The sequence below is a fragment of the Chiloscyllium punctatum genome, chromosome 20 (assembly GCF_047496795.1).
Source record: "Chiloscyllium punctatum isolate Juve2018m chromosome 20, sChiPun1.3, whole genome shotgun sequence".
NCBI classification, from domain to species: domain Eukaryota; kingdom Metazoa; phylum Chordata; class Chondrichthyes; order Orectolobiformes; family Hemiscylliidae; genus Chiloscyllium; species Chiloscyllium punctatum.
Window position 1 is genome coordinate 19,394,666 of NC_092758.1, and position 22,684 is coordinate 19,417,349.

General features: G+C 41.4%; 1 protein-coding gene across 2 annotated transcripts in view; it reads right to left on the minus strand.

Moving 5' to 3' along the window:
- LOC140491952 (protocadherin Fat 1-like) overlaps positions 1-22,684 on the minus strand; it is a 157,869-nt gene that overhangs the window by 93,195 nt on the left and 41,990 nt on the right. For both annotated transcript variants that reach the window (XM_072590458.1, XM_072590457.1), the window contains exons 2-3: positions 7,291-10,552; positions 4,142-4,456 (exon numbers count right to left, since the gene is read on the minus strand). In XM_072590458.1, the coding sequence (XP_072446559.1) occupies positions 4,142-4,456; positions 7,291-10,522 (3,547 nt within the window). In that variant the 5' untranslated portion in view covers positions 10,523-10,552. The remainder of the gene's footprint in view (positions 1-4,141; positions 4,457-7,290; positions 10,553-22,684) is intronic.

Genomic DNA, 22,684 nt, shown 5'->3' on the forward strand with positions numbered 1-22,684 from the left:
CTATGCATACACAGGATCTGTACAGGAGCGAGACGAGCAATTGGAAATACTCAAGGATGTCCTCATGAGAATGGGGTACGATGCTCAACTCATTGACCAGCAGTTCTGACGTGCCACAGCGAGAAACCATAATGACCCCCTCAGGAGACAGACATGATTTGCAACCGACAGGGTACCCTTCGTTGTCCAGTACTTCCCAGGAGTCAAAAAACTATGCCATGTTCTTTGCAGCCTGCAATGTATTATCAATGAGGATGAGCACCTCGCCAAGACCTTCTCCGCACCTCCACTTCTTGCCTTTAAACAACCACCAAACCTCAAACAGATCATTGTTCTCAGCAAATTGCCCGGCTCTCAGGACACACTGTTCAACCCTGTCACGGCAGATGCAGCAAGATGTGTCAGAGTATCGATATGGATACGACCATTACACATGGGAACACCACCATCATACACGCGGCAGGTACTCATGTGACTCGGCCAACGTTGTCCAGTCGGGGAACACTTCAGCAGTCTGGGACATTTGGCCCCGAGCCTTCAGGTGACCATCCTCCAAGGTGGACGTCTGGATTAGCAACAACGCAAAGTGGCTGAACAGAGGCTGATAGCCAAGTTTGGTACCGATGGGGATGGCCTCAACCAGACAGTGTGCACTGCACTATACACTCGCTCTCTCTCACACACATACACACACACACAAACACACAATCCTACAGACCCATACACTCACCCAAATCCTCTTACACACAAGATCTCTCTCATACGCTCACATTCACCCTCTCACAGACTAATACCCTTTAACACTCACACAATACACACACGCTTTCACAAAAATCATACCCCTCCCACAGAAAATCATATGCTTCCCCCCCTCCCACACACACATATAATTTTGAGGGTGAATTTGTACTTGCAGAATCACATTTTATTTTGCTCAAAAACTGCATGAATCCATTTAAGATTCTGTAAACCCCTTTTTTATAAATAGAATCAGTCTGAACATTGTGGCACTGACAGCCTCTCACAGGACACCTCACACCTTCAATGCATTATCTGGGCCGACATGACACCTATTGTTGAAGTTCACTTGAGAATGTAACTTTTAAAACAACAGTTCTGGGATTTACATATGAAAGAACTGAAACCAACATGGTCATTCTAAAAGATGAGAGACTTAACAAACAATCCAGGTCTTTATCAATATATAATTTCAGTTGCATCATGCTGTAAACATTTGCTATGGATGCTATGTCTTATGAACTTATACTTCACAATCACCTGATGAAGAAGCAATGCTCCAAAAGCTAGTGCTTCCAAATAAACCTGTTGGACTATAACCTGGTGTTGTGTGATTTTTATGAGAAAGTGAGGACTGCAGATGCTGGAGATCAGAGCTGAAAATGTGTTGCTGGAAAAGCGCAGCAGGTCAGGCAGCATGCAAGGAGCAGGAGAATCGACGTTTCGGGCATAAGCCCTTCTTCAGGAAGGGCTGAAGATTAAGGGAAGGATGCGAAAAGAAGGGCTCATGCCCAAAACGTCGATTCTCCTGCTCCTTGGATGCTGTCTGACCTGCTGTGCTTTTCCAGCAACACATTTTCAGTTGTGTGATTTTTAACTTTGTACATCCCATCCAACATTGACACCTCCAAAATCTGCTTTGAGGTTACCATCCAGATTAGAGATATCTTATCGAGAAGAATGTCTAGCACCATAGGAAGAAGGTTAATGGCCTTCTTCACTCTGCTAATATATCACCATCTTCCCTCTGATACTTCACACTATCTCTACTATCATAAGCACCTCCTACCAATGTTCATGCTCCATCATTCTCACTATTACCTGCAACATATTCCCCTATTCACTGTCAGCCACCCCAAACCTGACACCACCAAACATGCATACATCCTGCACTGCCTACTCACTCGTTTGGGACATCTCCTGACCTGCACCAACAGTAATAGTTGTGCCATCTACTTCTATCTCCCTTAATATCTGCCTCTCATTCCAGGAAGAAAACAGCCCCTGGCTTGGCAGAAATAGTCATGACAGGTGATAGGCTACCAGGCATTTGACTCCTCACCCATTATGTGGAGAGCATCTGACTCTGATCGCCGCGAGTGGTTGACTGTGTTTGCGCTGGTCTCAGGGGATGCTCTTAACTTAGCCATTGTTCCAGTGATCCCAGATGCAGGAGCATCCTGTATTTGGATCAGACAATACAATAAAGGTTCTTAGAGACTGGCACACATCAGATACCAATGTTTATGGATGTTGGGTGCATGTGGCCAATGTCCATTCAACACATCCTGAGATCTTGGTGTCTGGTGCCAAATGTAGAGGTCCATCAAAACATGTGGTGACCTGTAGTTAACAGTACCCTATCTGACTTTCACATTGAGATTTTTCAATGTCTAGCTTGTTTGGTGCATATGGTAAGTTAGGAAGCTGAATATTAATGATACAAGTCGGGCAGTTAGCAAGGTATTTAACAAGCAATAATTGCCCCTTGATTAGCAATTCACTGCTGCCTCGCAAGAAACTTGGCTTGACACTTGTGAAAAGCATAAACATTGGAGCAAGATGCTCCTTACATTGAGATAGACCCCACCTGATTTCTCACATGATTTTGCAATAACTCTCACCATAGCCCACATCACATTAAGATACTGTCCCTGGCCTTTATTCCATGAGGACATGAGTACAGGGCTAAAGAAATCTTGCGGAATTTGTATCAAGCCTTGGTGAGACTGCATCTGGAGTACAGTAGACATGTTTGGCTTCCTTGCCCAAAGAAGAATATACAGCTTATAAAGGGAGTGCAATGAAGGTTCACCAGATTAAACCCTATGTGGACAGATTGAGGATATACTTCAAGGTTTAGAAGAATGAGAGGTGAATTCATTGAAGCACAGAAAATTCTTACAGGACTCAGCAGAATAGATGCAGCAAGGATGTTTCCTCAGACTGGCAACCTAGTACCAGGGCATTAGGAGGAATTGCCCATCAGATGGGCAGCAAGGTGGCTCAGTGGTTAGCACTGCTACCTCACAGCACCAGGGACCCAGCTTCAATTCCCATCTCAGGCAACTGTCTGTGTGGAGTTTGCACATTGTCTGCGTGGGTTTCCTCTGGGTGGTCCGGTTTCCTCCCGAAATCCAAAAGGTGTGCAGGTCAGGTGAATTGGCCATGCTAAATTGCCCATAGTATTAGGTACATTAATCAGGGGTAAATATAGGGAATGGGTTAGTCTTTGGAGGGTTGGTGTGGACTTGTTGGGCTGAAGGGCCTGTTCCCATACTATAGGAAATTTAATCTAAAAAGAGGGTGATAAATATTTGGAATTCTAGCGTGACATACATAATACTGATTGGCTTTGACAGAGTGGATGTTGGGAAGATGTTTCCATTGGTAAGAGAGACTACAACCCGAAGGCATAGCCTTAGAGTAAAGGGAAGACCCTTTAGAATGGAGCTAAGGAGAAACTTCTTCAGCCAGAGAGTGGTGAATCCATGGAATTCATTGCCACACAAGGCTTTGGAGGCCAGGTCATGGAGTATATTTAAGACTGAGATAGGTAAGTTCTTGAGTATAAAGGGGATCAAGAGATACGGGGAGAACGGGGACGAGAAATTTATCAGCCATGATTGAATGGCAGAGCAGACTCAATGGGCTGAATGGCCTAATTTCTGCTCCCTCAGTCTTATGGTCCTATGGTCTTCTCTAACCCAGATGTCGACTGGGGTTCAGTAAATAAAAATATTCAAAACTGAGTTCATAGATTACGTAAGCATTAGGCTCATCATGGTATATAAAGATAACGTGGGATCATGAGATTGAGATAGAAAACCAACTGCAATCTACTTGTATGGTGGAGCAGGCACAAAGCATTAATATCCTATTCCTGCAGCTAATTCTTTTATTCTTATGCATCTTCATACTTTCTTTCAAACCTGTTGTTTATGAAAACTTTCAACATGCTTGAAGCCCCTGTGCCTTGTGAGTCACGGTAATGAGGAATTCATGAAGAGATTATACATTTTAAATAACATGACAGGAAGATGACAGGAACTAAATAAGCAAACAAAATGCACATGAAATATTGAGCATTAAAAAGTGATAATGTCAGAAAGTGTTAACATACCAGTGTTTGGATCAATAGTAAAGAATCCTCTTGGGCTTTCACTAGTGATCCTGTAGGTCAGCAGATCCCGTGAACTGGAATCAGGATCATCAGCATCAATACGAAGAACAGACACATCTTTCGGGGAGTTTTCAATAATTGAGGCATAGTAAACAGGTGCTGTGGTCTGAGGAGGATTGTCGTTAACATCTAAAATTTTGATGAAGACTTCAGTTGAAGTTACCAAGGGAGTGGCACCTAAATCTGTCGCAAGAACCGTTAGCCAATAGTGGGGACATCTTTCACGATCAAGGAGCTCCACTGTCTGTATAGTTCCTGTAATCAAAAGAGAATTATATCTAATGGCCGATTTCCCTTTTTATCTTATGACTTAACACTTGTACAAACTTCTATTACCTAAAGATTCAACTCAGGTTTTATGTAATATACAAGCCAAATATCCAATCATTTTTAAATATCTAGCTTGGTAATGCTTCCATGGAGTTTAGGTTTCAACATTGGTTTATCTGATCTTGTCACCCTCTTTATATTGCTCCAGAGACTAAACTGTATGACCCTTGTCACTAAGGAAAGAAAAAAAAACCAACAGTGCTACCTGAAATTCACTACCCTGGTTATTATGGAAGAAGGCAGTGGATAGATAAGCATTACAGAATTGACACATATGAAAGGATATCCCTTTCAGTAACAGTGTATTTCTACACTGATAAGTCCAACAAGCAATTGGTTTCAGTTTTGCAGAGAATGCCCATGTAAGTCAGCTTGGTACAGAATTGACCGAGATTCTTCCAGATTTGTGCCAGAACCAGTTTTGCGTCACCTTGTCAAAGAAATGTCAAAGGAAAATTATCAGTGTATTTACAAGATTGTTGAAGATCAAGAGTAGTGACAACAGTACACTCAAATTGGAATAAAACAACTAGCGAAATCCTGTAAGATCCTATGCAGAGGCTATCACTATCTTTAGTGTTCATTTAAACACAGCACTGTGGGGTGGCACGGTAGCTCACTGGTTAGCACTGCTACCTCACAACACCAGGGTCCCAGGTTCAGTTCCAACCTTGGGTGATTGTCTATGTGGAGTTTGCACATTCTCCCAGTGTCTGTGTGGGTTTCCTCTGGGTGGTTTGGTTTCTTCCCACAGTCACAAAGATGTGCAGGTCATGTGAATTGGCCGTACTAAATTGTCCATAGTGTTCGGTGCATTAGTCAGAGGGAAATGGGTCTGGGTGGGTTACTGTTCGGAGGGTTGGTGTGCTGAAAATGTGTCGCTGGAAAAGCACAGCAGGTCAGGAATTCCTGAAGAAGGGCTCATGCCCGAAACGTCGACTCTCCTGCTCCTTGGATGCTGCCTGACCTGCTGTGCTTTTCCAGCAACACATTTTCAGCTCTGACCTCGAGCATCTGCAGTCCTCACTTTCTCCTAGGAGGGTTGGTTTGGACTGGTTGGGCCGAAGAGCCTGTTCCACACTGTAGGGAATCAAATCTAATCTAAATAATACAGCAAAGAGTTATATTTCCCAATTTTTGATAACAAGTCTAAAGATGCATATATGATTACAGACGTTGATGGATGAAGTGAGTGGAAAAATAAAGACAGTCAGTTGGACAAGGCAGGTAAGATTGTGGTAATGTATTCTGCACCAAAAGAAAGGACCTCAGAATGATTTAAATGGTGAAAAGAATTTAGCCATAAGAGCCCAAAAAGATTTAGGGGTTAACTTTTTGGCAACTTCTTCACGCAGAGGGTGGTGCGTGTATGGAATGGGCTGCCAGAGGAAGTGTTGGAGGCTAGTACAATTACAACATTTAAAAAAGGCATCTGGATTGGCATATGAATAGGACGGGTTTAGCGGGATATGGGCCAAATGGGACTTGATTAATTTCGGATATCTGGTTGGCATGGTTGAGTTGGACTGAAGGGTCTGTTTCCATGCTGTACAGCACAATGACTCTTATGCATGCAGATGACTAGAATGTAGTAATCAAGTACAAACTATATAGTCAAAAAAGCTAATGGACTGTTGACTTTTATAACTAGAGGACATCACAATTCTGAGAAATTAGAAGGAAATACATATTCACCTTCGAAGAAATGCACTAGATTAGATTAAATTACATTACAGTGTGGAAACAGGCCCTTCGGCCCAACAAGTCCACACCGACCCGCCGAAGCGCAACCCACCCATACCCCCACATTTACCCCTTACCTAACACTATGGGCAATTTAGCATGTCCAATTCACCTGACCTGCACATCTTTGGACTGTGGGAGGAAACCGGAGCACCCGGAGGAAACCCATGCAGACACGGGGAGAATGTGCAAACTCCACACAGTTAGTCGCCTGAGGCGGGAATTGAACCCGGGTCTCTGGCGCTGTGAGACAACAGTGCTAACCACTGTGCCACCGTGCCGCCCACTTGTTATCCAAGTCTCAGAATAAAATTGTAAGGATATATAACATAATTTAGGATTTTATCCTCTGCAACAGCAAAGGTTAAGAAGTGATTTGATGAATATTTTATAATGTTTTGAAAGGAATTGTTAGGCTAGATTGTATGAAACGTTTCTGACAGGAAAGAAAGGAACATAACATTAAAGTCAGAGTTAGGACTCCCAGGAGAGATTCTTGGAAATATTTCTTCACAAAAAAGGCAGTAATGAAACTCTATCCATATCTAAATTAGGAACCTAACAGATTTCTTACATTCCTAAATCATGGTGCTTTCTTACATTCCTAGATAATGGTGCATTTTCTCATAAAATGTACTTATTAAGATTGTTATTTCTGCTGTTCAATTATTCCTATGGTTTGAGGGCAATACTCCCACGGGCAGGAATGGAGTGATGGTAATGACCTGGAAGTTGTTGCATATACAGATGTTATTTCAACGGGAAATGGATAGAATTGAAGCAAAATAATGAGACTTTCTAGATTTCTCTGTGGTCAACCAGCATGGATTAAATGAGCTGAAAGGCCTCCTTTCATTCTGGCTTGGGGGATTGACTTTCTTTTGTACAGTGATGTTAAATTTTAGATGAAATTCTTTAACGAGGTTAAATTTTCATTCAGTAATACTTACTGTCCACATTTGTTTGTGAAACCAGAACAATATAACGTGCATCCAAATTTCAGCTTGTGGTCTTACCTGTCTTTTCATCAATGGTGAAGACTCCAAGTCCGGATCCTCCCTTGATTGAATATCGAATTGCACCATCTTTCCCTTCATCATCATCCTGAGCAGTGACTGTGATCACTGAGGTTCCCACAGGCACCCCTTCACTGACAGAGCTTTTGAACACAAAGGAGGAGAAGTGTGGCCGATGCAGGTTTTCATTGACATCAGTCACTTCGATTTCCACATAACAAGTGGAGCTCAGGGAGTAGGGCTTTCCACCATCAACAGCATGAGCTGTTAGTTTATAAAAATTTCTACTTTCAAAATCTAATTGCCTGTTAGTACGGATGGCTCCTGCTTGCCTGTCAATTCTGAATGCATTTTCTCCGTTTGTTATTAGGCTATAGTACACTTCACCTCCCACTCCTAGATCTGGATCATAGGCCTCAAGCCACATTATGACGGATCCTATTGGAATGTCTTCAGGAATTCCCACTTTGTAGGAAGATGGGACAAACTGAGGTGGATTATCATTTACATCTTCTAACACTATTGTTAGGTCAACAGTTGAGAATAGTTGGGGCTCTCGTTGAGGCTGATCACGGGCTTCGATTTTCAAAAGATATATTGGTTGCTGCTCCCGATCTAATTTGCCTGTGATGTGTACTATACCTGAAGTTTTGTCAATTGAAAATGCTTTGGTATCAGTCAACAGTGAATACTTTATTTCTGCATTTTCTCCCAGATCATTGTCTTTAGCCTTTACCTGGGCAATTAATGCTCCAATCTCCACATTTTCAGGTACTTTTGCTGAGTACATATCCTGCAAGAATACAGGTCTGTTGTCATTTGCGTCCAACACATGCACAGTTAACAGCCTCCAAGAGAATTTCTGAGGTTTTCCAAGATCATAAATTGTAATGTTTAAAGTGTAAAGTTTTGTTGTTTCATGATCTAAGGGTAGCACAACTTTCAGCTCACCAGTCTCCATCTCTACAACAAAGCAGCTGTCTTCATTTCCATCCGAAATCACATAGACCAATTTGCCATTGAAACCAGAGTCAGGATCAGTGGCATGAATATTCAAGATGGTTGAGTTAACTGGAATGTTCTCGATTACGTCAATGGAGCTTGGGAAATGACCATCAAATTGTGGAGAGTGGGCATTGACAATGTGGATGTAAGAAAATGAGTCCTCTTCATGAGGTTGAGAATGTGGCTTAACAGAAAGCAGAAGGGTCTCTGCTAGCTTTTTAATTGCTCCAGTGTCTTTACAATGCATATTGACCATATTGATGCTATCTGTAATGGTGAGGTTGACATCTATAGTGGAAGCATAGTTCTCTCCATCTGTGGCTGTGATTTTAAGATTGAAAGCCATGATTTGATTGGCAGGAGTGTAAAAAAAGGGGTGCTTTAAAGTTAGTGTACCAGATATTGGATTGAGATCAAAAAAATCCAGTTCATTACCGGATAAAATCTTGTATCTGATCCCTTGTAGTTCATCTGCATCTATGGCTGAGACAGTGGTAATGAGGTATCCAACTGTGAGATTCCTTGAAACGTTGCCATGGCAATTGTTCTTCTCAAACAGCGGTTCATTGTCATTCAGATTCTTCAAGTAAATTGTAACAGGGACTTCGACTTCATAGCGATATGGCGATCCCCAGTCAGAAGCCCAAACTCGCAAATGGTATACTCGCTGCATGAGTTCATAGTCCAGTTTGTCGGATGTCATAATGGTTCCTGTGAATGGATGAATGCTGAAGGGTACAGGAGTTATATTAGCAATGCTGTATGTCACATAGCCATTTTCACCTTGGTCTCTGTCAGTTGCATTGACTGTTAAAATACTTGTTCCAACTTGAGCATTTTCATCAATACTCCCTTGGTATGAAGATGCTCTGAACTCTGGAGCGTTATTATTGCTGTCGATGAGATCAATAACAACATTGGTCGAGCCATGGCCAATACTGGTCTTCACTTTCAATTCAAAATGTGATTGCTCCAAGTAATCCATTGCAGCAGCAGTGGTAATGAGACCAGTTTGAGGATTTATTCTAAATTTTGCGCTGACACGATTATGCTCCAAAGAATATGTCAGATTTGGAAGTTTAGGTTGAGTTTTTACCATTATCACAGGACTATTTGGTGGTACATACTCATGCAATCTAACCTTGTAAAGACCTTGTTCAAATTTCAAGGCTTCAGACCACTTTGCTGGTACATGAATAACTTTTATTGGTGAATAGTTAGTCGGGTTGCTCTTATCTCTGGCTTGCAGAGACAAGTTATAGCCAAGGGAATTTTTAGCCCAGTTTGACTCTCTGATGTATATTAGTTTGAACTCCCTACTGCCTTGGTAAAATGGTACAATGGTGAAATGGTGTCCAGAGTCACCATGCACAATGTCAATGGCATCTACTCCTTCCTCTGTTGTGATGATGGCACATGTAGCATTGTGGTCAGTTCTAGGAGAGGTGAAATGTACTGACAGAATTCCTGGCACTTTTATGCTAGCCTGCGTCACACTGACAGTCAGTTTTGCCACACTGCCAACTCCATTGCCTCCAGAAAGCTTCATCATGCGGTCCACTGCCCAGATTTCTAAGTTATATTGCTTTAGAGTTGTATAATTCAGGTGTCCTGCCAATATAACAACACCACTCGTGGGATGAATGGCAAACATGTCAGTCCTGCCTTTGAAAGCATAATAAAATGCTGCATTGCTTCCGATGTCTGCATCTGTTGCAGAAACTCTGGCAACGCTGGATCTCAGTGGAGTATCCTCAGTTATTGAGACACGGTATGACAGGGATGAAAACAGAGGTCGCAAGTCATTTTTATCCAGGATCTGAATCATGACTTTGGTCCACACATCATGTTGGAATGTTCTGTCAGACGCCTGAACTGTCAGCATATAATGATCCTTTATTTCTCTGTTCAACACCGCCATGTTGGAACTTCTGGTCCTTATGCGTAAAAAGCAGAAATCACCTGCCACGTATTCCTCTGCTTTGAACACATTCAGATTGTCTCCAGAAACAATTTTGTATTTAATGTTCTCAGTAAGCTCTGTGATCCGAATGCCCATTTTTACACTGCTCTCTATATAAGTCTTGGGGGAGGAGTTTTCATAGATGGTTGCATTGTAAACATGGTGGGTAAATTGGAAAAGTGAGGTATGTGGTTTCTCCAGGTTCTCTTCTGAACTGCTAATCATGACCAAAAGTGCTACAAGTGGTAAACATTTGGTTGCCATGGTTCATCGCATTGGCTTTCTTCTTCTGATCTGCAGGAAGACCATTGAAAGTGATTAGTTCCCACAGGTATCACAAAATCTTAACAATACAGAACCAGTATACATACAAACAAAACTCTGCACTCTTATTTTAAATTTCAAAGCATGTCTTCAACACTAGTTAAATCTGGTCAGAAGTCACACGACACCAGGTTATAGTCCAACAACTTTATTCGAAATACAAGCTTGTGATTTGGAGTAAACCTATTGGACTATTACCTGGTGTCGTGTGATATCTGACTTTATCCACCCCAGTCCAGCACTAGCACCTCCACATTATGGTTCGTTGAATCTGTACACCTTGGTGTGCTAATTTCACTAAGGCTTCCCACTATTCAGTCTTAGGTAATCCAGCAAGTGTATGTGGAGTTGCAATCTGCATCAGGGAATCACAATGTTAATGACCTTTCAGTTCAAGGAAATTGACAGCATAATTTTAGCAAAAGTCAACCAGTGGAATGGTGCACAGAAGCTCATTTGGCCCATCGCGTCCATGTCAGCTCTGTCAAGGAACATTTCACATGAAGCAGCTCACCTATCTTCTGCTCATGGTCCTGCGCATACTTCCTTTTCAGATAATAATCCAATTCCATGTTGAATACTGATTGGAACTGTCTCAACCATAAAAAAGCACAATATTCCAGATCATAATCTAAAAGTTTTTTTTCCCACCTGTCCCCATTGCTTCTTTTCCCAGTCACTTTAAATGTGTCCTCTGATTCTCAAGCTTTTTCATTAGTGAGAACAATTTCTCTATCAAGACCTGACATGATTTTGAATGCCTCTATCAAATTTACTGTCAACTTTTTCCTTTGAGAAGGGCAGTCCCAGTCTCTCCAACCTATCTGCATAACTAAAGTTCCTCATCCCTGGAACCAAACTCATGAATATTTTATGCACGATCTCTGTTCGCATTCCAACCAACAAGGTACTTAAGCAATTCATTTAAGAATCGAGTTTGCCCCGGGTTTTCCTGTCTGATACTTACAATTGCAATCTACAGATTTTAAGAGTCTAAGAGAGTCAGGGATACTTCTAAAATCTGTTGCTGCAAGTGCCCATGCAGGATTAGGCACTCACATTTCATGGAGTCTAACTTAGAGATGAGCTTCTGACAGGTAAGGGTGTTATGACAATTTTATCAAATAAGTCTACAATTGGAAAGTAAAATCTCCAAAAATATTAGAAATGCAGAATCTTTCTATTCTTTGGTTGGGCAGTAGTTATAACCAAACAAGGGATGTCCAGAAGAGGCAGTGCAGACCCTGATGGGAGGTTTGCCCCAGGCCCACATTATAATGTAATCAGAGAGCTACCACCACAATATGCATTATTTACTAAGCAGCTTGCTGGTCTGGAGGTGGGGAATCCTGCATGATGGTCACTTGTGAAAGAACTTGTGGCAATAACCAGAGAAACAGTTTCATTGAGCATCATGAATATAATGAACCAAAGCACTGGGCCAGCATGTTTCATGCCTGAGAAGCCAACAGCGGCAAGTATATTTTAAAAAGTTTTAAAGTACAAAGTCCACTGTTACACCTCCCAATAGTCTCTCAAACCATTGTCAGCACTCCCTGACAGCTGCTGACAGGTCACAATGGAAAAATAGGTGCCTCCTAATATGAAGGTTAGGGGGCTTAACTGCAACGTTTGACCCTGATCTGCAATTCTGTAGGAGGCTGATGGGATGTTTGGTCATCAGTCTGCAAGGCACCAGAAAATCCTGAAAGATGCAGTGAATAAGTTAGTCTGAGTGCATGCCATTTAATTCTGGTTTTATACACTACTCCAATGACTCTTGTTTGGCTGGAGCTTCTTAATGCACACTGTGTTTTGATGTTAAGGGTTTTAAGCCTTACTTCCCTTCTCGATTTCAACTCTTCTACCCACATTTGAACCAAACTTGTAATGAGGTCAGGAACACAGTGGCCCTGGTAAAACCCAAACTGAGCATCAGTCAGCACATTATTTTTGAGTAACGGCATTTAATAGCACTTTTGATGACACCTTCCATCACCTTGATGATGATTGAGAGTCAATTCATGGGGGAGTAATTGGGATTGGATTGTTCTGCTTTTTGTGTACAGGATATACCAGGACAATTTTCCACATTATCTGTTGGCTACTAATGCGGCAATTGTACGGGAACAGCTTGGTTAAGGGAGTGACTAATTCTGAATTAAAAGTCTTCAATGCTATTACTGAAATGTTAACAGTGCATTCAGTCATTTCTTGATTTAACAAGGAGTGAAACAAATTGGCTGAAGGGTGGCATCAGTGAGGCTAGTGACCTCAGGAGGAGGCCGAAATAGTTCATCCACTCAGCACTAAAGGCTGAAGAAGATTACAAATGTTTCAGCTTGGTCTTTTACAATGTTATACTGAGCTCCCCTATCATTGAGGATGGGAATATTCGTCGAACTTGCTCCTCCACTGACCTGTTTAATTCTCCACCACGATTCAGGGCGAGATATGACAGGACTGCGGAGATTAGATCTGATTCATTCATTTTACGTTGCTTAGTTTTGACTATCGCATTTTGCTTACATTGATTGGAATGCAAGTACACCTCATCCAGTGTTGTAGCTTAAATCCGTAGCTTAACCAGGCTGACACCTCGTGCTTAAACTAATCTGAACATGAATGAACAGAAGTGGAATGCAATAATTTTATTCTAAGTGCTCTATAAAAAACTCAGGGCACTAAGACAAAGTTAGCCAATCATTTAAGATGAAATTGGATGGCCATTAATTCCTGAAAATTATTTACCATTGCAATAAATCTCATTTATGAAATTTCCTTTGATTGTTGCAGGGAGGAATCTATCACTTGCTCCATTGGTCCTTCCAGGGCCTGGGTACGAGTTGCAACCTAGCTCCCCTTCAGTTATGATCCATGGCCAACCTATGTTTCTCTAGTCACAGCCTGTATGGCTGTACAATATTATCAGGGCTGAAAATCAGCTTTGCTTTACTGCTTTTTTTACCAGCAACATTTGTTGAGGTCCATTGCAGTCGGGTCGCAATGTTGCTGGGTGAAAGAGAGAAACTACATGTCAGATATCCATTAGCTATAAAGCACTTTGAGGCCAGAAGAGGCACTTTTGAGGTGAGAGTCTTTCCTTCATGTAGCTAAATGTACTTTTCAGTTTGACTGTGATGTCCTTCACAATTATGTGACACTCGCACATGGAGAGATGGCAGTGTAATGATGCAGTCTCTGGACTCACTATTAATTATTAAATTATTTTAAAATTATCATTTAATTAATAAGTTCCACCCAGCAAAATGGTCCAGGCTTTCCATTGAAATATTCAACCATTTAAGAGTTTCTTGTACCTGTTTCAGTAAACAAATTCAAATTTCTATATTTAAGCTACTGGCCTGAATTTTGCACAGCGATAGGAATTTTAAGGTGAGACCAGGTGAGAATTGCAACTTGCAACACAGGTTAAAATCACCTGCTTCATGTGATAAGTTCATTGAGAAAATGTAATGTTTAAGAATTCACATTTGCACTTCATTCTGGAGAGTCTGGCATTTTCTGATAAGGAGTATTCTCCCTTAAGAGGGAGTACTGCACATAGAGACTTCTGAAATACCAGATACTCCCTCGTGGCTCAAATAAATAGTGGAATAATAAGCAATTCATAACTGCACATGATCTAAAAATCTGGTAGTTCATTTTGAAAGAGGTTATATTATTTCATGGCCAGAAATCACATGACGCCCAGTTATAGTCCACAGGTTTATTTGAAATCGCAAGCATTTGCAGCACTGTTCCTTCATCAGGTGAAGACTTCACCTCACCACCAAACCTAACCTGGCAGAAGGTTGTTTAAAAATAGTAGGAAATAGATATACCAGATCACAGAGAAAAATGAATTCCCTGGGAAAGAGCATCAATGGTCATGTTACTGTACAACAGTATTTCAGAAAGGAGAGAAATTTAACATTTTTACTACATTTTGTGTTAAATGTCACGATTCAAGCTCTGCAAATGTAAGTACAGGGGTACAGGCTGGTGGATTACATGCTGTTGCAAACTTGAGTCTTTAGAACATATAGAATTCAAGAAATGCATATAAAAATCTCATATTTGGATGGGCCTGGGTTTTTGGTGAGCAGGACCTTGGATAGTTGCCATATTATTAAGCATTGTCTGAAAATTATGTTCTAATCTATTTGATATATCAATCTAATGTGATGAGGGATTGGTAATCTGTGACATTTACTTTCTCAGGAATCAGTGAATGCTGGGTTGATGAAATAATTGAAGGTTGAATTAGGCCTTGGATGGACAATGTAGTCAGGGTTATGGGTGCCGAATGGAAAGTGGGTTTGAGACCACAACTATTTCAGCCACGATCTTATTGAATGACTGACACTGGAGACTTCAAGTACTCATCAATTTACTCTTGCTGCTAAGAATTCCTATGTCCCTCCAATTTTTCAAGCAAAGTTCTTGAGGGGATTGACTGAACTACCACCTCGGTGTGCTGACAAGGTGAAGAAGAAGGTTTTAAGTCACAGAAGATGCTGTGGTAAAGATGTCGGGTAGAGAGGTTGCAGTGAGTGAGTACCTGCCTATGGAGGTGAGGATGGAGGAGAGTAGAATACACTGGAAACTTTATTGGCTTGCTTTTGCTAACCTTTGCAGAAGGAACATACCTGTGCATACATGCTTAGAAATGCACATTTTTTTTGTTGTTTTGATTAATAGGAAGATAAATCTCTTATTCATTTGTCAGTGTTTTGGTGGGGAAGGGCATGGAAGATACAGAATGTGGGGAAATTGATGGTGACATCTGGAAAAACATCCACAGTACAGAGGAGGAGGTGCTGGATGTCTTGAAATGCGTAAAAGTGGATAAATCCCCAGGACCTGATCAGGTGTACCCTAGACCTCTGTGGGAAGCTAGGGAAGTGATTGTTGAGCTCTTGCTAAGATATTTGTCTCATCGATAGTCACAGGTGAGGTGCCGGAAGACTGGAGGTTGGCTAACGTGCTGCCACTATTTAAGAAAGGTGGTAAGGAAAAGCCATGGAACTATAGACCAGTGAGCCTGACATTGGTGGTGGGCAAGTTGTTAGAGGGAATCCTGAGGGACAGGATGTACATGTACAGAAGAATCTCAATTGTCTGGTATTCGATTAACCAAATTTTGGGTGATCCGAACAAGCTTGCAAGGTCCCGATGCATGGTTAACTATGTTATCTGGCATCGATTCTCCGGAATTCAATTAGCTGAATGAGATACTCCCCGCCTGTGTCCTTCAGATAATTGAGGTTCTTCTGTACTTAGAAAGGCATGGACTGATTAGGGATAGCCATCATGGCTTTGTGTATGGGACATCATGTCTCACAAACTTGATTGAGTTTTTTGAAAAAGTAACAAAGAGGATTGACGAGGGCAGAGTGGTAGATGTGATCTATATGGACTTCAGTAAGACGTTTGACAAGGGTCCCCATGGGAGACTGATTAGCAAGGTTAGATCTCATGGAATACAGGGAGAACTAGCCATTTGGATACAGAACTAGCTTGAAGGTAGAAGACAGAGGGAAGTGGTGGAGGGTTGGTTTTCAGACTAGAGGCCTGTGACCAGTGGAGTGCCACAAGGATCAGTGATGGGTCCATTACTGTTTTGTCATTTATATAAATGACTTGAATATGAACATAGGTGGTGTAGTTAGTAAATTTGTAGATGACACCAAAATTGGAGGTGTAGTGGATAGCGAAGAAGATTACCTCAGAGTACAATGGGATCTTGATCAGATGGGCCAATGGGCTGAGGAGTGGCAAATTGAGTTTAATTTAGATATGTGAGTTGTTGCATTTTGAAAAAGCATATCAGAACAGGACTTATACACTTAATGGTAAGGTCCTACAGAGTATTGCTGAACAAAGACACCTTGGAGTGTAGGTTCATAGTTTCTTGAAAATAGAGTTGCAGGCAGATAGGATAATGAAGAAGGTGTTTGGTATGCTTTCTTTTATTGGTCAGAGTATTGAGTATTGGAGTTGGGAGGATATGTTGTGGCTGTACAGGGCATTGGTTAGACCACTTTTGGAATATTGTGTGCAATTCTGGTTTCCTCCCTATTGGAAAGATGTTGTGAAACTTGAAAGGGTTCAGAAAAGATTTACAAGGATGTTGCCAGGGTTGGAGGATTTGAGTTTTAGGGAGAGGTTGAATAGGCTGGAGCTGTTGTCCCTGGTGCGTCGGAGGCTGAGGGGTGACCTTATAGACGTCTATAAAATCATGAGGGACATGGATAGAATAAATAGACAAATTCTTTTCCTGGGGTGGTGGAGTCCAGAACTAGAGGGCATAGGTTTAGGGTGAGAGGGGAAAGAAATAAAAGGGACCTAAGGGGCAACCTTTTCACGTAGAGGGCGGTATGTGTATGGAATGAGCTGCCCGAGAAAGTGGTGGAGGTTGGTACGTTACAGCATTTACAAGGGATCTGGATGGGTAAATGAATAGGAATGATTTCCAGGCCAAATGCTGGCAAATGGGACTAGATTTAAGTTCAGATATCCGTTCGGCATGGACAAGTTGGGCCGAAGGGTCTGCTTCCATGCTGTACATCTCTATGACTCTATTTATTGCCTTTCCTGTCCGAAACTTTCCTGCCACCACCTGAAAAAAATTGAAACGTAATCCCTTCCCCAAACATGAAAAGATTGGATATCCCTGAAATAGGTAAATGCCAGTTCATTTTGCTTAATAATAACAAGTAAAACTGATATCTGATACGTTTTAACTCAAAGGTTCAACAATACATAATATATTTACAGCACATATTTTCTGGGCATTGCTGATGAGCCAGCATCTATCGCTAGCTGCCTCTGAGGAGGTGATCGTGAGCGACTTTCATAAACCTCTTGCAGGCTGTATAGTGTATGGATATCAATTGTGCTATTAAGTGGGAAATTCCAGGGTTTTGACCCAGTGACAGTGAAGGAATCGTTATATAGTTCCAAGTAGAATCAGAGAGATGTACAGTATGGAAGCAGACCCTTTGGCTCAACTTGTACGTGCCAACCAGATATCCTAAATTAATCTCGGCCCATATCCCCTCCTATTCATATACCTATCCAGTTACCTTTTAAATGTTGCAATTGTACTGGCCTCCACTTCCTCTGGCAGTTCATTCCATAAATGCACTACCCTCTGTGTGAAAAGATTACCCCTTAGGTCCATTTTACATCTTTCCTCTCTCACCTTAAAACTATGCCTTCTACTTCTGGACTCCCCCACCCCAGGGAAAATTTATCCTATAAATGTCTATTTATCCCATTCATGCCCCTCATGATTTTATAAACCTCGATAAGGTCACCCCTCAGCCTCCAATGCTCCAGGGAAAACAGCCCAGCCAATTCAGCCTCTCCCTATAGCTCAAACTCTCCAACCTTGGCAACGCCCTTGTAAATCTTTTTCTGAACCCTTTCAAGTTTCACAACACCCTTCCTATAGATGGGAGACCAGAAGTGCACGCAGTATTCCTGCACGCCTAACCAACGTCCTGTACAGCTGCAACACGATCTCCCAATTTCTATACTCAATGCACTGACCAATAAAGGCAAGCATATCAAACAACAGCACAGTTAATAACGCATATAGTGTCCTGGGCTTTATCAATAGGTGCATAAGTATAAAAACAAAGCAGTTATGTACAAAACACTTGTTTTCAACTGCAGCACTGAACCCAGTTCTGGACACCACACTATGGGAAGGATGTGAAAGCATTACAGGTGCAGAAAAGCTCTGCAGAAATAGTTTAAGTGATAATAAACTTCAACTCTGTGGATAAACTGGAGCAATTGAGAGGTGATTTGATCAAGAAATTCAAAATCATCAGAGATTTGGACACAGTAGATAAAGAAATACCATTGCCATTGGTGAAAATATTGAGAACCAGAAGGCATAGATTTAAGGTGATTGGCAAAAGAAGTAAGGGCAAAATGAGGAAAAAACGTTTCTCACGCAGCTGTTGGTTGAGATCTAGGATGCACTGCCTGGAAGCAGTGTGCCAAGGTTCAACTGAGGCATTTGAGAGAAAACTGGAAAGGAAGAATGAGTCGTGGTATGGGGAGAAGGTGGGGAAAGAATCAGAATAGATTAGCAAGCTGAATGACCTCTTTCTAGCCTCTTACCATTTTATGATTTCATACATGATCAACTGCCAAAACAGTAAGAAAACAAACCCACTGGCTCAAATTTATATTCTCCAGAATTGACTCAAAGCCAGTTATTCCGCTTCTCACTCATGTTAATGTGAGATTTTGGTTTATTTTGGCAAAAACAAAAATAATTTTAAAATATTTATTATTATGCTAGCAAGACAGTCACGTGCAACTATATGTTAAAGGAGGGCACCTCACAATTACAGTAATTCCCGATCTGTGCTTTAATTCATCTCCACCCAAGGCAGTCGCTGAGGCAATCATAATTGACTATACTACCACACCCCACCCCCAAACTCGAAGCAAAGAAATCACCGGGATTCCTATTCCTAAGCACTATGCTCCACCACCTACATTACACTGCTGTCAGATAAGAATGGAACTTGGATTCTGTTGCAGATATAAATCCTGTTGAAACTCATAGCTGTGCATAAAGAATGGTCATTTATGTCTTAGAGATTGCAAGTGCTTGTGAAAACATGCACTCTCAAAATGGGCAATTAGATTTCTAAAAAAAAGCCAATATGTACTTGCAAACTCCTAGGTACATTTCCTTGAACATTAGTCATGTTGCATTGAACTACAAAATGTAAAGCACAGAAATGATCCTTTCAGCCCAACTGATCTATGACATTGTTTATGATCCTCTTCATCTCACCTTGTCATGCAACATATCAGGCATCCTTGCAAGAGGATTCGCAGTAGGGTTAAAATCAACTAGGTAAAAACAGATGCTGGGAACCAGATTTTGGATGAGTGGTGCTGGAAGAGCACAGCAGTTCAGGCAGCATCCGAGGAGCAGCAAAATCGACGTTTCAGGCAAAAGCCCTTCATCAGGAATAAAGGCAGAGAGCCTGAAGCGTGGAGAGATAAGCTAGAGGAGGATGGGGGTGGGGAGAAAGTAGCATGGAGTACAATAGGTGAGTGGGGGAGGGGATGAAGATAAAATCCATGCAACATATCACTCTATTCCTTTTTTCCCTCATGTTTATCTAGCTCTCCTTAAAATGATTCCATAATTGTCTCAATGTCTGCTTGTGGTAGCAATTTCCACATTTTAAACAGATCTCTGGATAAAAAAAGTTGCTCCTGAATATCTTATTTTATTTGAATCTCATATGTTGTTAACATATACTTTAACATAACCAGCAACATTGCCTGCTTTGTTCGATGATGAAATGCATTTTATACAAGTCGAAAACTGATCACAGAACTTCTTAGAATATCCACCTACCCTCTGTGTGGTTTTCTGCTGCAGGTTTTCCACTCTGACTTACTTTCCAGTTCATTCCTTATGTCTGCAGGTACTCGTTAAACCCATACCTCTCTAAGATTCAAATGCCTCTGGAAGGAATGTCTCATTTGAAAAAAAAATCTCCAGATAAATAGTAGCTTCCTGTTACAATCTGATGAACAAAGACTCAAGCCAATCATGCTAATTGGTCAAACTGCTCTTCTGATGATTCTTAGAATTGATTCAAATTAAGGTGTTTTAATGATAATTGTTTCTTTTGTTCTGTTCTTTTTGAGGAAGGTCTGCATGTTTTGTTCAAACTGTTTACAGTATACTCCCAGAGACTGGTTCATTGAATGATTCTGGAAACATTTAGCTCATGATACATTGTACCCTGGTGTTGAGTGCACTCTAGGCTTTGAGTCACAGGGTTCTGGAACAAAAATAAATACTGCAGTACTGAGGGAGTTCTGAGCTCAAAGGAGATGTTAAACCCAGGTCCTACCTGCTCGCTTAGGTGGATGTGAAAAATCATATGGCACCAATCTGAAGAACAGCAGTGGATTTATCCCTGCTGAACCGGCCAATCTATATCAATCTCTTAAACAATGTAGCAAAAATAAAAATTATCTAGTTATTATGAACCATTACAGTTTATGAGAACTTGCTGTGTGCCACTGGGTTGCTATGATTCCGATATTATAAAGTAAGTACACTTTACAAAGACAAATATTAAGCACTAGACAAACTCAATTTTTTTTCTTTTTCACCTGCATGCAGTAGATAGGTCAGGCTTGAAACAGAAGCACAGGAATGCATCCACATTGATTGCACGATGTTTTCATTTTGTGCTAATTTACGAGCATGGGTCAGCTCCGGACACAGCTCTTCAGGAAAGAAATGGTGCCCTTGGGGAGAATACAGGGAAGCTCGGGGCGAAAGGGCTAATTAATCAGGGTCAAAGTTCCTGTAAGTGAAGACAATTTTAGCATGCCTGGGCAAAATGTGTTGGTGCAGGCTTGAAGGGCCGAAGGGCCTGTTCCTGTGCTGCGTTGTTCTTTGGATTCAAAATGTTAACTGTTCCTCCCTCCACAGATGCTGCCAGACATGGTGAGTTTCACCTGCATTTTCTGTTTTTATTTCAAATTTCCAACATCTACAGCATTTTTATTTAACCTGGATAATGTTTTGTTTTGCTTGAAAGGCATCGTCTTGTTGCTTCAGTTCAGACCTAAACCAGCAGAAAAGTGGCTAATTGCCTGGATTTAATGAACAATGATTTAAAGAGCAGAAAAAGACTTATGATTTCAAAATGTAAAAAAATCTTTCACTCGGACATGCAAGGTGTTAGCTAATGAGCCATTTGTCACATCTGTTAGAATATAAAAAGGTAGGAAATGATGGCACATGAGTGAATGAAAACAAGCCATTCATTGAAAGGTGCTTGCCTCAGCACGTAGTATAATGAAATGAGGTTAAACTTCATTGTCCAGGAAAATAACGCCTTTGCTTTCTTTGGCAGCAGTTGAATGATATAAACAAGGATGCATTGTGGCTCAGTGGCTGTTTCTCATAACCTGTGCAATCTAGTAATCTGCTAGCTAACCTTTCAACCTGCATGTCCACTAGATGCCATTGCTTGCTTGCACTATGTCTCAGCACTAAGAAGAAAGTCCTGGGGAAGCTGAATGGTCTAGAGGTGAATAAATCACTCAGGCTGGATGGACTACACCCCAGGGTTCTGAAGCAGATAGCTGAGGAGATTGTGGAGGCAACTGGTGGTGATCTTTCAGAAATCACTGGAGTCAAGAAGTGTCCCAGAGCACTGGGAATTGGCTAATGTAACACCTACATTTACGAAGGGAAGGAGGCAGAAGACAGGAAACTATAGGCTCCATTGTTAAGGATGAGATTGCAGAGTACTTGGAAGTACATGGTAAAATAGGGCTGAGTCAGCACAGTTTCGTCAAGGGAACTTCATGCCTGACAAGTCTATTAGAATTCTTTGATGAGGTAACAAGCAAGTTTGACAAAGGAGAGCCGAGGATTTGAGCTATTTGAATATTCAGAAGGCCTTTGACAAGATGGGGGCAAAGTACTGGCATGGATAGAGGACTTGCTGTCTGGATAGAAGTCAGAGAGTGAGAATAAAAGGGTCCTTTTCAGGATGGCAGCTAGTGACTAGTGGAGGGGTCAGCATTGGAACCACAACTATTCACTTTATACATTAAGGATCTGGATGAAGGGACTGAAGGCATTATTGCTAAGTTTGCAGATGACACAAAGATAGTAGGTGGAAGGACAGGTAATGTTAAGGAAGCAAGGGAGGCTATATAAGGACCTGGACAGGAGAGGAGAGTGGGCAAAAAAGTGGCAGGTGGAATACAATGTGGGAAATTGTGAAGTTGTGCACTTTGGTAGGAAGAATAGAAATGTAAACTATTTTCTAAATGGGGAAAGGCTGCAAAAATCCAAACCACAAAGGGACTTAGAAATCCTAGTTCACGATTCCCTTAAGGTTAACGTGCAGGTTCAGTTAGCAGTTAGGATGTCTTGTCCTGTTCGCATTTTATAGGTTTCTATGAGATCCACCCCCCTCATTCTTCTGAACTCTGATGAATATAGTCCAAAGTGGATTCTGTGGTGAGGGTGCTCTGAGGCTGCTGTAAGGTAGGGTGTTCCCACTTTTGGCATCC